The sequence below is a fragment of the Elephantulus edwardii genome, unplaced genomic scaffold, assembly GCF_000299155.1.
Source record: "Elephantulus edwardii isolate Elephantulus edwardi_28Jun2011 unplaced genomic scaffold, EleEdw1.0 scaffold00080, whole genome shotgun sequence".
Taxonomy (NCBI): Eukaryota; Metazoa; Chordata; class Mammalia; order Macroscelidea; family Macroscelididae; genus Elephantulus; species Elephantulus edwardii.
Window position 1 is genome coordinate 1,645,934 of NW_006399830.1, and position 16,336 is coordinate 1,662,269.

At 58.2% G+C, this 16,336-nt stretch overlaps 1 protein-coding gene across 1 annotated transcript; it reads left to right on the top strand.

The window, feature by feature from the left end:
- Positions 1-23: 23 nt before the first annotated feature.
- Positions 24-14,936, top strand: EIF3B (eukaryotic translation initiation factor 3, subunit B). Its single transcript, XM_006889609.1, has 18 exons — positions 24-103; positions 4,097-4,289; positions 4,963-5,082; positions 5,329-5,386; positions 5,535-5,663; positions 5,971-6,128; positions 7,418-7,549; positions 7,626-7,692; positions 8,190-8,236; positions 9,257-9,467; positions 10,328-10,400; positions 11,153-11,275; positions 12,318-12,396; positions 13,001-13,139; positions 13,592-13,717; positions 14,107-14,184; positions 14,331-14,439; positions 14,818-14,936. The coding sequence occupies exons 4-18, from the start codon at positions 5,333-5,335 to the stop codon at positions 14,919-14,921; spliced, it is 1,629 nt and encodes a 542-aa protein (XP_006889671.1). The 5' UTR covers positions 24-103; positions 4,097-4,289; positions 4,963-5,082; positions 5,329-5,332; the 3' UTR covers positions 14,922-14,936.
- Positions 14,937-16,336: the final 1,400 nt, after the last annotated feature.

Genomic DNA, 16,336 nt, shown 5'->3' on the forward strand with positions numbered 1-16,336 from the left:
GGGGACGCGGCGGGGCTCGACCCGCGCGCGGTGGAGAACGGGGACGCGGACGACCCGTCCTTCAGCGACCCCGAGGACTTCGTGGACGACGTGGGCGAGGAAGGTGCGTGCTGGCCCTGCCCGCGCGCTGCGTGTCCGCTCGCCCCGCCGTCCTCTTCCTCCAAACCCCGCGGCTGGAGGGTCTCTCCCTGCGGTCCGCCCTCCTTGTCATCTCGACCCCTCCCCGGGCCGATGCGGCCCTTCTGAGCGCACGTGGCGGCCTGTGCGGGGGCTTGGTCACTCGAGGTCAGTCTGTCGTTGAGCGCAGGGGCTCAGTCCAGGTCCAGGGACACGGCCCCTTCGGTCTTGGTCAGCGCCTTGAGTCTGGTCGCTCTGTTGAGGCGCAGGTTGGCGTTGCAGATGGCTTAGGGCCGATCGGTGTGTCCGCGGGTGGCCGGAGCCGTCCATCTGTGTCCACAGCCCCGAGTGGTTGTCAACAAGCCCTGCAGGTTTTTGTTGGTTTTTTAAGAAGGGGTCGTGGGTGGGGAGGTAGGAGAAGCCTCTCAGGGAGGGAAGTGGTCATCTGAGTCCCAGCCAGGCCGGCCGGATGGGCAGCTGGCAGCATGCACGCGCAGGGCTGTGTCCTGTGCCCACTGAGGTCAGCGTGTGGACCTCGGGCACAGCGAGCGCCCTCCACCCCCGCAGTTTGCATCTGGGGGTCCCAGGCTGACTTGTAGGGACCAGTGGACACGTCCCAGGAACTGGAAGCGCAGGTCATAGCACCGCTGGATCGTCCTGTTTCTTTGGTCTGGACAGATCTTTGGCAGGATGTCATTCAGACTCATAGTGACCCTGTCGGACAGAGAGAACGGGCAGGGCTTCCCGGGCTGTGAGCGCTGCAGAAGCCGCTGGGCTGAGAGCCCTGTCCTGTTTAGGACAGTGTGCAGACCACCTGGTCATAGGGCGTCTGCACCTGCTTGACTCAGTGCACTTGACAGCGGCCGTGCTGGTTAGGTGCTTTCACACCTGGAACAGCTCCTCTGGGGAAGCCAGGTAGTCGGCTCTGGTGGTCATGGTGGCCTGGAAAGCCCTCTGGGGCAGGGCACCTCGTCGCTGTTGGTGAACTTGGGGCCCACCTCAAGCAGCTGTTTCTAGCACTCTCTCCATCAGTCCACACTCTATTACCTGTTACGTGTATTTCACCAGCCAGCGAAGCGTGGGCTCCCCGATGGCATCCAAGCCCTTGCCCAGGGGACCTACTTTGTACCGCTTGGTGGAGAGGTGACCGCTGGAATGCCTGCAGACCCTCTGCCCAGGGCGGAGTCCTCTTGGTCTCTGGATTTCTTGGGTTCAAAGTGAAGGCACGTGGGTTCTGTCTCAGGTATAGACTAAAGCACTGTGAGATTTAACAGCTCGTTTATAGCAAGTGGATTGCCAGGACTTTCTTCCAGGGCACCTCTGGGTGGCCTTTCACTTAGCAGAACATGCCTGATGTTCACACCACCCGTTTCTGGAGTAGGATTCCCCCCCTATCCATTTTAAGATGGTTCACGCTGTAGTTCATAGAGTCACTGAGTCGTAGTTGACTTGATAGTTTGTAATAATAAGCCCAGTGAATTCATCAAAGATTTCTGACCCACTGATCACCCTCGTGAGCAGGCAGCTGGCCTGGGGTCTGCCGAGGGGCCTCTGGGAGCTGATGTGAACCTGCTGTGTCTGAGGCGCCCGGGCCTGGGGACAGGCTCAGGGTGCTGTCACAGGTCCTTTCGTGTGGACAGTGGTCACACAGCTCAATGGGGTCAGGGTAAGATTGCTGGTCCTGTGGACAGCAGACCCTGTGTGGTGAGGGAGCCCCACTGACAGCTGGCCACCTGGTCTTCCTTGGTGTCCAGGGACAGGTGTGCAGGGACCTGTTCACCTGCAACCTCCCGTCTGAGTTCCTCCCACTCCCCTGCTGTGTGGGTCCTGCCTCCACAGAGCTTCTCATGGGCTCACTGGTAGCACTCGTCCTCCAGCGCTGATGGCTGTGCCTTGGGACACTTGTGCTTTTCCTGAGCCAGCTCAGCAGGCCGTTGGCAGCTGCCTGGCGCCGGCGTGGATGGGAGAAGCGGGCTCTTCCCTGTGTGGCTATGGGATTTACTGCCGATCTTGTCTGGGCAGTTCTTAGCAGACGCTCAGGGCTCGTGGAGGAGTCCAGCGTGTACAAGCTGAGTGTTTCAGGATGAGCCTTGTAAACTCCAGGCAGGTTTAGCTGGCCCTTTGATTAGAGAGTGCGTGGCTTTCAGAGTAACCCCATGGTGGACTGGGCTGAAGTGGTGGGATGGCCCCTCTCCCTCTGTGCCAGACACACACACACACACACAACACACACACATGTTTTCCTCCTCCTTCAGGGGTCTCGGTTTTGTTGTTAAGTGCCATGTTGTCGATGACTCAGTGACACTGTGACCCGTGGGCTTGGACACTGCCTTGACCATAGCCCTATGCTCAGCCCCTTATTCACTGTGTCAGCCCACCCTGTAGAGGGTCTCCCAGCTTTACTCTCTCACGCACAGGTCTTACGTGATACGTTTTCAGTACTCACAACTATGTTAGGGTTCATTAGAAAGCATTTGTAACAAGGCTTGTCTCCAGAAATCCGAGGTTTTGTTGCCAGATACATCAAGAGTAGAGAACAAGTTCCTCTCCCGTGACGTGTGAGAGTCAGGTACACTGAAGGATGCTCTTCGACGCCTGTCACGTCCAGCAGGTTGGATGCAGAGTGTGCTGCCAGACACGCCGACGTGTGCAGCGAGCGGGCACCTTCAGCCCTCGCTTGCACATCCCTCTCGTGCTGCCATGCGCCTCACAGGTGCTGTCACAGCTTTGTTAGACTGCCAACCCAGGAGCCCTGGTGGCACAGCAGATTACGTTTTAGCTGCTAACCGAAAGTTTTGCAGTTCAAACCCATCATCTCCATCTTATTTTAGACAAGCTCACTCACTTAACAGAATTTCTCTTACAGAGATGGGCCTTGCTGCATTTCCCCCGTGCTCTGTGTTCCCTCTTCCGCTGCTTATCTCCAGCTGCCCACTGCTCTGGGTGACAGGGCATGAGGCCTGGCCCCAACCTCCCACGGCCATGTGTGTGGGCACTGCCCAGACAGCAGGGACATAGGCCCTGCCCCACAGCAGCATGGCTCCCTTCCACTTGTAGGCCTGTTCCTCTCATCTGTTTCTTTATCTTGACCTTATTTAAATCAACAGTCTTCTGGAAGTAGTTACAAGAAGTTTAGGTGCTTTGTGAATCGAGTTTTGGGTTCTGTGGTCTTAGATCTAAAGGTGGATGAACCGAGTGTGTGCGTATCGAGTGCTGAGCGGAGTAAGGAAGCACTTGGTTGTGCACGTCCCTCCACTGTCTGCAGGTCCCTGTCCCGGTGAGCGGCTGCTTCAGACCTCCGCTGTAAGATGCCCCAGTGGTCCGTGCCGCTAAGAAAGGGGTGGCTCTGCTGTGTAAACCGGGAGCCCTGCCCACAGCGCTGTGGGCTCGGGTCTCCCCTCGGTCGCCGTAACTCCCTGGTGTTCCGCAGGGCACTTCGCTTTGCCTTGATGACAGTCATCAAGGAGGGTGGTTGGTAGCGTATCTGGCAGGTGCCTTCTACAGAGGATTCTGGGTAACTCCTTGCTTGTGGCTGGAGACCCCGTGGCACGGTGCTTGGAGAATTTGCTCACCAAGTATCTGCACAGGGCGGAGATGAGGTGGTGTCCTGCATCCTCTCCCAGCCTTGGAATCCCGGTGGGGCAGCTCTGTTCTGTGACAGGGCCACTGGGGATCGGTCAGTGGGCAGGAGCGGGCTGCTCTCACTGGAGGGAGAGCCCACACATGGTGTTCTCACCCTCGTACGGGTCTCTCTCCTGTTCTAGCTGGTTCACCTGTCAGAAGAAGGTGAGGCGCGGGGGTGGGGGCGACGGAGTGTCCTGGGCGCCTTTCTCTTCCCTCAAATCCGTTGCCGTCCCTGTTCACCTAAGAGCCGCTTTCCTTTCTGCATGGTCCCTGCACAGGCTTCCGTCCCTTTCCTGACTTGAACATCAGCCCCGTGAGCTGGGCTGTGGTGTCAGTGACAGTCCTGTCTCTGCAGAGTTACTGGGCGATGTCCTCAAAGACCGGCCGCAGGAGGCAGATGGCATCGACTCGGTGATCGTGGTGGACAACGTGCCTCAGGTGGGACCGGACCGACTTGAGAAACTCAAGAACGTCATTCACAAGATCTTTTCCAAGTTTGGGAAGATCACAAATGACTTTTACCCCGAAGAAGACGGGAAGACAAAGGGGTGAGTAGTGCTCCCCCAGACCTAGAGCGAAGAGCTGCTTGAATTTCTCTGGGCATCCGATGGGAAGTGGGATTCTCCGGGGACCCGGCGTGTTGGGAGGTCGCTGGACGTGTCTGACCCGGGGAGGTTACGAGTGGTTTTGATATGTCATGTGGCCGTTGTGTCTGTTTCTGGCACAGCTGTGTAGCTGACAGAAATTTCCCACTGGCCATGATTTTTCGTGGGCTGGCTGTCCTGACGCTGTCCCTCGTTCCCGGGGTCCTGAGGCAGGAGGAATGGGGTAGTGGTGTGGTTTTTACACAGTGTCTGCTGACAAATCAGAGACTCATGTTAAATCTGCTACAGAGCTGTTTGGGGTCCCAGAAACGCCCAGGATCAAGGCTCCTTTGGGCTGTGTCTGTCCCCCCATGGAACCACGGCCACGGTCAGGAGAGCGAATGTTTGGTTCCTCAGCTCTTCTGTGGTTTCTGACGTAGTTGGAGCCATGACCATCTAGGGTTTCCCGGAACTGCCATGCTAGTGTTTTGTGCCCTGTTTCCTCAGGAAGGTGGGGAGCGATGAGTCGGGGTGTCTGTGTGCGGAGCCGGGCGAGGGTCCCTCTGAGGCTGTGTGGGCTAGCCCCAGCGCACTGTCACTGTGCCCCTGCCCTCACACAGGTACACCTTCCTTGCAGGTACATCTTCCTGGAGTACGCATCTCCCGCCCACGCCCTGGACGCCGTGAAGAATGCCGACGGCTACAAGCTGGACAAGCAGCATACGTTCAGGGTCAACCTCTTCACTGATTTCGACAAGTGAGTTCCGACTGGGCCCCAAAGGGTCGGACCCTACGTCCTGAGGGCCCAGCATGTCCTCCTGTGGTGCAGAGTTGACATGTCCGAGGCCCACTCTCCTCACCCTCTGCCCAGTCGGAGCACATCTTCTATCTCCTGCAGGGCGGGGGCTGGGGGAGCTCCTGGTCACACCGACATGGTCACTCCCTTGACCATTCATTCTGTCACTGTGACTGTCACGGTACCAGTACTCGTTTCTTTTTCCAGGTATATGACCATCAGTGATGAGTGGGACATCCCGGAGAAGCAGCCCTTCAAAGACCTGGTATGTTGTCAGGGTGGCTTCTGATGCGTTGGGAGTGGTGTGGTCCTAGCCAGGCTGTGCGTCCCTGGGGCCCGACGTGCCGCCCTCCTTGCTGGGTCTCTGGAGCAGCGCTAGTGAGACGTGCTGTTCCTCGCTGTGCTCTCTGTAGGGGAATCTGCGCTATTGGCTCGAGGAGGCTGAATGCAGAGACCAGTACAGTGTGATTTTTGAGAGTGGGGACCGCACTTCCATCTTCTGGAATGATGTGAAGGACCCCGTCTCCATCGAGGAAAGGGCGGTGAGTCCCGCGCCCATCAGGGCCTTCTGCCTGAGTTCACATCGTGGGGCAAGTGGGCTTGTGGGAGGGCAGGTGGAATGCCACTGTCTACAAGAACAACTTGTGTGCTTTCCCAGCTTTAGTGAGCCCTGAGGCCCAGGCGAGGCTGGCGCCTCAGAGGAGGGAGGGTAGTCCTGGGCGGCAGAGGGCACTGATTGCCTGCTGGTCTCTGTGGTGGCCCCAGAGTGCTCCTTTAAAGCTGCCCTCACTGCCACATTGTGTGGATGGGGGTTTCCCTGCTCTGCTCACATGGGCACTCTCTCCATAGAGATGGACTGAGACCTACGTGCGCTGGTCCCCGAAGGGCACCTACCTGGCCACCTTCCACCAGAGGGGCATCGCGCTGTGGGGCGGAGAGAAGTTCAAGCAGATCCAGAGGTTCAGCCACCAGGGCGTCCAGCTTATAGATTTCTCACCTTGTGAAAGGTGAGCTCTGGGAAGAGGCGGGGCTTGGTCAGCCGCCACAGAGGACTCCTGAGCCGGAGGGAGCTTTGTCTTCTGGACGAGGGTCCTGCAGCCCTGCTGTGCTCCTCCTGGAGGCGTGTCCTCACCTCGGGAGCCAGCGGAGTCGGCCCCTTGACTCCTAGACACTAACTGTGCCTCCCCCAGCCTGTGAGTGTCCCCCAGCCTGTGAGTGTCCCCCAACCCTGTGTCGTCGTCAGCCATCCCCTTCATTGATCTTCCACTTCACTAATATTCGCTGGAGACTGTTTCCTTGTGATAACTTTCAAAATCCGTAAGACCCTGGTCACAGACATGCAAAGTACAGGAGGCGGTTTCTCCCAGCGTTGTGTCCGAGGAGTGTTCTGGCTGCGTTTCCTCTGAACATTGCTCTGGCAGTCTGCGGTGCACCAGTCTCGGCAGCTCAGCTCTGAGGCTTCAGTCCTTGGCCTTTCGTTGTCCACTGTCTGGTTCACTGTAAGAGCTGACTGAGTGTCCATGGCTTGGGTCAGGTGCCTCTTATCCTCGGGGACGTCTTTGCTCTTAGCGCATCGAGGACAGATTTGCGGTGCAGTGTGTCACGCGATTTCTGTCGATGCACGTGAAATGAAATTCTTGCCAACATTAAGGGGGAGATGGCTTGAACCCTAATCAGGACGCCAGAAGTGCCTCTCTGGGGCAAGATAGGGTGGCTGCCAGCTGCTTGTTATGGTGTCCTGCTTGTCTCCCCTCCTTTGTAAGGGACAGTCTGCTCTGAGCTTTGGGTTTCTGTTTGTTTTTTTACTTTGAACAAACAAAACAGCTGCCGTGGCTGTGAAATACCAGCAGGTGGTAAGTGGTTCTGGGGAGAAGCCCAGGCACCAGAGTCCTCATAGACTCCTGCTCGGTCTGAAGCTGTGTGTGACCAGTGATTCTCTCTCCCTTGTCCCGTGAGGATGGCCACTGAGGACACCTTTGCGGAGGGGGGTTGGCGTGGTCCTGGTTTTAGCAGACATTTGGGGGCAGCTCCCACAGCGCTCTGCTGAGAGAAGACGTCTCTTCTGCGTCCCCAGTGCGGCCTCCTGGTGTGACAGGCTAGCAGGCAGCCGCTGTGGAGACGGGCCTGGCTCCATGGCACAGTGCTGTCTGCTGGGGTCAGCTGTGACGCAGCAACAGTTAACAGCCAGTAGTGTTCTGAAGCTCGGTGCCTTGACTACAGTGGATCACGTGCCTGCCACGTCCATGGCCCATGCCCCTCAGCACAGTCACGCGGAGCTTGTCCCTTTCTCCCACAGGTACCTGGTGACCTTCAGCCCCCTCATGGACACCCAGGAAGACCCTCAGGCCATCATCATCTGGGACATCCTGACAGGCCACAAGAAGCGGGGCTTCCACTGTGAAAGCTCTGCCCACTGGCCCATTTTCAAGTGAGTGGACTTGAGATGGTCTCCTGTAGCCCTGTCCTGTTGCAAGGACAGCCCAGCAGCACCTCTGTCCTTTCAGGTGGAGCCATGATGGCAAATTCTTTGCCAGGATGACCCTCGATACCCTCAGCATCTACGAGACGCCAGTGAGTAGGGCAGGGGTCCCAGAACGCTCCTTCATCTGCAGCCGAGTCCTGGGGTGGGGACAGATCCAGCTCAGATGGCCAGGGGTCAGAGGGTGCATATCTTTGCAGAAATAGACTGGCTTATCATTCTCCCACAGGGTGGCTGGCGGCTTTGAACCTCAGACCTGCTGTTAGCAGCCAGTGTTTGCTGTCCACTAGTCCCAGGGGTCTTTTGGGCATTTAATAACTGTGTAGTAAAGGCACGTTTTTTGTGGCTTTTGCCTCTTCCTGCCCAGGGCTCTGCTCCTTCCCCTTGCTGGCCTCTTGTGTGGCCTGTTGTAAGACTTAGCACGAGTGGATGACATGAGTGGCAGGGTGTCTTCCTGTGGTCAGTGCCCGTCTGTCACTGTCCAGCCTGCCCTGCTGTGGGCAGGCCCAGGCAGTAATTGTGGGCCCTTTATGAAACCCCTGTGCCTTCCCTGGGCACGGCTGACTCGGTGTAACCTTCTCTCGGACAGTCGATGGGCCTTTTGGACAAGAAGAGTTTGAAGATCTCCGGGATAAAGTGAGTGACCTTGTGGAATCTGTGTGACATGGTTTTTATGTTCATAGACCTGAGATTGGGGGGTAGGGCCCTGGCTACTGCCAGTCACCAGCACACCCCCAGAGCACTTGACTTCTGCTTGCCGTGTCCCGAGTCCTGGACCAAATCTAACAAGGAGTCTCTGAATTAGAGTTGTTGGAGGGCAAAGGAGGGTGTGTTACTTCTCTCAAAACTAGTCCCATCTCTTGGCCAGAAGGCACCAGCCACTGACCCATCATCGGCATGGTCCTTACGCTGTCGATGTTTACACATTTGGGCAGAACCGTAGGCTGTGGGGCCCTGTGCAGAAGCGTTCCTAAAGCGTCACCGCACGACTCTTGTAGAAGGTGGATGGCCACGGGTGGGGTCCTTGTTCTCTGTCCTCCACTTGACCGTTGAGCTGGAGTGTTCCCCTCCGGCGCCTTGACTAACCTGAGGAAGTCGTCTCGTGTGGGGTCTGTTATATATGGAACTCTGGTGGTGGTGTTGATTGCCGGCGAGCTTAGCGCGACTCATAGCGACCCTGTGAGCAGAAGGCCTGAAGCCTTTCTGTAACAACAGAAATCAAAGTTCATAGACTTTCCAGAGGCATGTTGTTTAGACAGTGGATGTCACCCTTGCTTCCAAACCTGGTGGCTTAGTGGTAAAGAATTTTGCTGCCCGTGGAAAGGTGTGCAGTTTGAATCCACGGGAGAAAGAAGGGCAGTCTCCTCCCACGTCACTGCCTATTACAGCCCACTGGAGGGTCAGCCGTGCGTCTGTTCTAATGCCACTACTCGGCACACGGCAGCAGTCGTACGGGCCGGGTCTGCGTCCCTCCCCGGCTGCTGTTCACTCACCAGCACGGGTGGAATGAAGCCCGGGGTGCTCAGGCCGGGGCCAGCTGAACAAGCAGTGGCTCCTGCTGCTGCCCCGGGCCAGCGGGACAGCTTGTGTACGTTTGTGCTAAGAGACTGCCCAGCGGCCTTTGTGGGATGTGTGACCTTCACCTCTGCTCTGCAGGGACTTCTCTTGGTCTCCTGGTGGCAACATCATTGCCTTCTGGGTGCCCGAGGACAAGGACATCCCAGCCCGGGTGACTCTCATGCAGCTCCCCAGCCGACAGGAGATCCGGGTCAGGAATCTTTTCAATGTGGTGGACTGCAAGCTGCACTGGCAGAAAAACGGAGACTATTTGTGTGTCAAAGTGGACCGGACGCCCAAGGGGACCCAGGTGAGTGGCGCCCTGGCTGGGTGCATTAGCTGGACCAGACACTCTTGTGTACAAGGAAGCTGTTGGAATCAGCAGTGTGGTCACACGACGTCGGTTTGGCACGGGGACAGTGACAGTGCCCACATCCAGGCAGGCCGCTGCTTTCCCCTTCAGCTGACAGTTGAAACAGACCTGTTACTTCTGATTTCCTGTTTCAGTAGAAGAACGAGCACTTATCTCTGCACCTGGTTTTAGCTTTGTGTGCGATGCTTAATGTTCATCTTAGAGAATGTTGTTTAATCTTCTCCTGGTAGAATATTCCTCGGATTTTTTTTTTTTTAGCTCTTCTTAAAGTGCACTTTGGGGCTTTGAACAGCTTCCCAGAGCTGGGGGGCCACCACTCTTAGATTCCCTTCATCCCAAAGAAAAACTGGATCTCTCCGTAGTCACTCCTGCCACAGAATCTGATCTAACTCACGGCGACCCTGAGAACAGCAGGGCTTCCCCAGGGCTTTCCGAGGCTGTTGGTTTATAAGGAAGCCGATGCCGACTTGCACGGGGCGCCTGGTGGGAGTGAGCGCCGGGCGGCTGGCTGCCGAGCTGTAGGCACTGGGCCGCAGGGCTGCAGGTGTGTGTGGAGGGCCGAGCTGTCCTCCGTGGGCGGGCCACTCCGTCCCTGGTGGCAGGCATGCGAGGAGTCGGGGTGTGTGTGTGCCGCGAGCAGACACCCCAACAGCAGGAGAGCTGACGCAGGCACGCGCGTAGACACCCCAAGTGTGGCAGTGGGATTGCGGGTGAAGTCCTCGAGTCTGCCTCGGATGGATGAAGTCTCTCTCATCTGTGAATTAACAGAACGTCACGTGGCATCTTTTTTTAAACAGGGTGTCGTTACAAATTTTGAAATTTTCCGAATGCGAGAGAAGCAGGTCCCCGTCGATGTGGTGGAGATGAAAGGCAAGTGCCCTGCTGGGTCCTGTTGCCTTTGGCTTCTGGGGACGTCCCTGGGGACTCTGCACAGGGCTTCAGTCCAGCGTGGACTTGGCACCTTGTCACGAGGCCGCGGTTGGGTTCCATCCTTCCCTGCCTCTCTGCCCGGGAGACACCCCAGGCTTGATTTATCCAGTCCCACTGAGAACGAGCGTGCCGGGTGGGTTTCTTCACTCCGGCCGCAGCCGGCCTCGGGCGCAGCTGAACCCACGTGTGTGTGGCTGTTCCCAGGAGCGCGTATCTGTGCTGCTTCCTGGTGTCAGGTACTTGCTGTTTGCAGTAGCAGTTGTTTTTGAACAGAACACAGATTTTTGTCTTAAAAGCGAGTCAGTGTCCTGTGCCGTGTCCTGTGCCAGAGGCCCGTGGCTATGGGTCACAGACAGTTTGCTGCTGCGTGTCTGCCTGGGGTTTTATCCATTTGTCGCTTTGTTTGGGGGTGGCAGAGGAGGTCCAGAGAGCAGCAGGCTGTGGAGTCAGGCTGAAAGGACTTGCAGCCCCCCAGTGGAGGTCCATCCAAGTGATCTTGACTGGGAGAAAGGCCATGGTCGTCAGCACTCAGCTGAGGGCAGGCCCGCGGGCTGGGGAGCCAGGCCCTCCCTTGTCGGCCCCCCTCAGCCACGAGGTGACTTTCCTCCTGTCACTGGGAGGGGACCGGTCTTGTTCCCGGTTTCCTGTCTGTAACTGCAGACAGCACTGACCGCCCCTGTGGCTTCCTACAGAGACCATCATCGCGTTCGCCTGGGAGCCCAACGGGAGCAAGTTTGCGGTGCTTCACGGGGAGGCGCCCCGCATCTCTGTGTCCTTCTACCACGTCAAGAGCAACGGGAAGATTGAGCTCATCAGTGAGTGGACGCCCGCAGCTGCCGGGGCCGGGCGGGGGGACAGCTGCTGAGACCCGCAGGGTGTCCTGATCGGCCGACCAGCGCAGTGTGCGAGGGTGAGGGGTGGACGGACGGTGTGGTGGACCTCACCTTGTCACGTGCCACTCAGGGCCCGACCAGCGCAGTGTGGGAGGGCGGGGGTGGACAGACAGTGTGATGGAGTGGACCTCACCTTGTCACGTGCCACTCAGGGCCCGACCAGCGCAGTGTGGGAGGGTGGGGGATGGACGGATGGGACGGTGGGTGGAGGGGTGGGTGGATGGTGTGGTGGAGTGGACCCCCTTTTGCTGTGAGAAGGCAGACAGCAGCCCAATAGCTTTTGTGGTGGCTGCTGGCTGCTCCTGGTGTCTGGAGGGAGACCTGCCTGTGGGGTTTCTGGGGTGCTGGCCCCATCACAGCACCCTCATGCCTGCCCTGCCCTGAGCCCTGAGTAGGCAGAGCCAGGAAACGGCCAGATGTCTAGCCTGTGTCTGCCGCCTTGGCTGAGACAACTTGTGGTCACTCAGGAAAGACCTGGGGGTCACGAGGAACAGGTCGTTGTGGTCCTGTGCTCGAGCGTCTGAGGCTGACCACCAGGGTCCTGTTGGAGTCTCTGGCGTCCGCTCTTCACTCCGTGCGGAGCTCCATTTACTCCTTGAGTGAAGGTGTTGGAAGCAGGGTCGGGGCTCACGTGACCCCTTGTCCTCTGCTCTTCATTTGAAAGGGTAGTTGGTAGCTTACCCAGCGACACCCACTCCTGTTGAGCTGATTGGGACACAGCGCCCTGGAGGACAGGGTGGAGCGGCCCCATGGGCTTAGCCCCACTTTCTCTTGGGGATTAGTTGACCTCCTGGCAGGGAGTTTTGGCCATGGGTTCTGGTGTGTTTATGGTGGGCGGCTGAGGTGTCCCGGGCTGTGCAGGAGTCTGGCTGAAGCCTCCAGAGCTGCCCTAGGGGCAGCACACACTCATGCCAGGTGTGGGGCCGCTCCCAGGGCACGACTGATGGCGTCTGTCCCCTTTCAGAGATGTTCGACAAGCAGCAAGCCAACACCATCTTCTGGAGTCCCCAAGGCCAATTTGTCGTGCTGGCTGGTCTGCGGAGGTGCGTGTCTGCTCTCTGTCCCCTGCCCCCGTCCTGGGCCGTGGGGTCTTCTGTCCTGTCTCTGCTGTGCTGGCCGTGGGCTTGGCCTCGGACCATGTCTCTGCCCCCATTCTGGGATGCGCGGCCTCTCTCCTGCTGGGCTGAGGACAAGCACGTCCCTGGTTCCAGGGCCACTTGGATGAACATGGTCACGCTGCGCTGGGTCCCAGGATTTAGGTTGAGCCCAGACCAGTGATAGCGATGGCCAGTGATGCTCTCTTAGCGTGGTTTGGAAGCTGTGTCCACACATCCTAACTCCCTCACGGGGAATGTCCTTTCACAGTCTGCTTAGCCTCATGTCTGCCTGGAGAGATTTAATTAGTGCAGGATGGACACGATGGTGGGCATGCCTGACCTCACATCATATCCCCCCCTTCCTGTGTAGTCACTGCTCCAGCAAGACAGACATTGTCATATGCACACTACACGTCTTCACTCAGCCACCCAGGGCCCTGTGACAGTGTCAGAGAGGCTGCTGGCCAGTGGTCACCTCACACCCCACTAGACTGCTGGGGAGTGGGCGCCTGGTGGAGCCAGGTCGGGAGAGCTTGTGTTGTCCCTGCAGCATGAACGGTGCCTTAGCCTTTGTGGACACATCTGACTGCACGGTGATGAACATTGCCGAGCACTACATGGCCTCCGACGTCGAGTGGGACCCCACGGGGCGCTACGTCATCACCTCCGTCTCCTGGTGGAGCCACAAGGTCAGCCTGGCATTCTGTGTCAGTGGGTGGCCAGGGGACGGGGCGGGCAGGGCACAGCACATGTTTCCCCCACCTGCACCCTCCGACACGTCTGTTTCACACGGACACACTCCCATCTCACACCTCTGTCCCTCCATGACAGGCACTTGGGAGTGCTGGTCTCTTAACGACTGAGAAAGGTGTTACAGGACCCACCTACCTATCTGGGGGTTCTTGTTACAGGCCAGTGATCGTCCATCCAGGCCCTGGTTAGCCCGTGGGCACCTCCTGGGAGACTCCTCCTTCACCTGTTACTGGCCCTGCTGAAACCTGCAGGGCGGAAGCAGGGCCTTTGTCCTGTCTCCCCCACACCTTGGACGTCAGATTGTTGACATCTGTCGACCGAACATGCCCGTGTGGAGAGCCCAGGCTCTCTTGTCTGGCCTTGCTGATGTGGTAACGTGTCCCTCCAGGTGGATAACGCTTACTGGCTGTGGACTTTCCAAGGCCGTCTCCTTCAGAAGAACAACAAAGACCGCTTCTGCCAGCTGCTGTGGCGGCCACGGCCTCCTACGCTCCTGAGCCAGGACCAGATAAAGGTGTGCAGGCTGGGGCGAGGGACACGGCGGTGAAAAGAAACAGGTCCTGTTGGCACTGGGGGCCACTGTGAGGGGACTACCCGAGAGGCCAGAGCAGGAGACACGGTCGCCATCTGAGACATAAGCTTTGCGGGGCCGAGTTTCCGAGGTTTTCCTGTTACAACTCGGTGTGGCAGTGGGCTTTGCGTAATGGTGTGCAGTAAGCTGCTGGTACCAGGCTGAGGAGAGGGAGGAGACCCAGGAGAGGCTGAAGTGCGGGTACAGCCCAACAGCTGAGGCCTGTGGAGGATCCGCACGCTCGCGTTCATGGTCAGGGGCCGGCTTCGAAGATGCTGTCTGTAGTTCTTGCTTTGAACACTTTCCTTCTCAATGACTTGTTTTCCTTTCAGCAAATTAAAAAGGATCTGAAGAAATACTCCAAGATCTTTGAGCAGAAGGATCGTTTGAGCCAGTCCAAAGCCTCAAAGGTGAACCCCATCAGCACAGCTGGGAGGGGACACAGGCAGCCCATGTGTTGGCTTTCGGGGGTGGCTGTGGCCAGCTGTTTGCTTTTGGTCATGCAGCCATGCTGACTGATGAGCTCAGTGTGTCATGCTAACATCTCCTGATGTAGGAATTGGTGGAGAGGAGAAGAACCATGATGGAGGACTTCCGGAAGTACCGGAAGATGGCTCAGGAGCTCTACATGGAGCAGAAGAACGAGAGGCTGGAGTTGCGAGGAGGTGAGAGGAAGCGCTGGGGTGGTCAGTGCGCACCCCCGGGGCCGAGAGGGCCTGGCTGGCTGCTGCCTGCAGCTCCACCCCTAGAAGATGAGGCTATCAGAGGGCTCACCGGGACCTTTCCAGGCTTTCTGGCCAACGTCAGGTGCTGTCGGCACTGGGAGCTTTGTGCCTGTGTGGGTGCATTCCTCCGTGTGCGCTGGTAACAGGAGCCCAAGTGTTGCCACGGGGAGGTCTCAGCTGCTGAGGGAAGGTCCACGCCCACCCTGTGGCTCCTGGGATGAAGACTTGTCACTGTAACGAGGACAGTCTTGCCATGCAGCCTGTCCCTCAAGGTCACTGTGAACACAGCAGTCACAGCGTCCCCGTCTTGTCTTGAAGGTGTGGACACTGATGAACTAGACAGCAACGTGGACGACTGGGAGGAGGAGACCATCGAGTTTTTTGTCACTGAAGAAATTATTCCCCTTGGAAATCAGGAGTGATTTGGAAGCACCATGGTAAGAGCGCCCTGTCCAGGCTGGGAATGGCCCTTGTCTTGTTCTGTCACCCTGTCACCAGGACGTCTGTCAGGCTGCCAAGGGAACGAGGCCTGTGGGGTTCATGACCTTCAGATCTAGGAGCTTCACCTCCCCATGCAGAACGTCTCCCCAAATGGAAGGAGTCTTGGCAGTGGACGCTGCCTGGGTGGTGTGGAGGCGTAGGGTTGGGGCTGACCAGCTCTGGCTCCAGTCCATTCTGAGAGCATCTGTGTCAGCTCAGTGTGGCTGGGAACTCGGCCACAGCTCCCGTGCTGGAGAAACGCGAGTGTCTGATCACAGCCATGCTCGTGGTTCGGGCTTGTCCTGCACACGGGTGGGAACTATACGGGCTGGAGCTCTGGGGTAGGGAGGTAACAGGGCCGGCCAGATGGACAGTGGTGGCCTGGTGTTGACCCCCGTGGTGACTTCCAGAGGCTGTGGTCCCCAGGCTGTGTCCTGAGCAGGGACGCCGTGGTGGCTCTGGTGTCATGGTTATAGTCATTCTTGTCGTTGCAGCGCCCCGGTCCCACTGAGTGGACTCTGGCCTCGCGCTCTGGCCCGGCACACCTGGACTCTCCATCTGGACACTCGTGCCTTCAGCCCCGTCCAGCCGGGGTGCTCTCGGCACTGCCCGCTCGCTCCTGTTCGGGCTTTGTTTTATTCCTCACCGCCAGTATTTGTTCCCTAGACTCGGCAGTACCAGGCAGGTGACCGCTCTCCTGCCCCAGTGCCCGCGGGCCGTGTCACCACCAGGAAGCACGTCTGTCACCTGGGCCCAGGTGTCCTTAGGAAAGGGCAGCGGGAGCGGGAGCTCACTGGCTCGGGCCATGCAGAGCTCAGCAGGCTGGACGCAGAATAAAGCAAACCTGTGTGAAAACCGTCTCTCTCCTCTTTACACAGAGTGGCCTCTATCACATGCCTCTTCTGTCAGTGCAGCCCCTTGTCCATCCACAGTGGTCTGAGAACCCAGCCCCTGTTGGTCCCGGGTCCTCTGTGAACACTGGTCACTGTGCCTCGTCCCGTTAGTGTTGTGTTGGTGCCTCTGCTGTGGGCTCCCCAAGTTCTCAGTGTCCATCCACTGGGGAGGGTGTGTCCACGGCACCGTCCACTGTGTGCACTGACTCTGGCCTGGAGTTGAGTTTACAGAGCCTAGCAGTGGCAAACCCAAGGGAGTTTTTATGTTTGCTGCAGAGCAGGGGGCAGGGGCCACCAAGCAGAGTGGGTCCCCCAGAACCCCTTCCTCTGTGGACAGGTCTGTGGTGCTGCTGTCTCCTCGCTGGCCTTAAACCGCCCTCTCCTGTGACCCCAGGACCCCTGCCTATGCCCTGCCCTCTCCTGCCTAGTTGGGCTCTGTCTGTGGTCCAGTCCTGCCTTTCTGT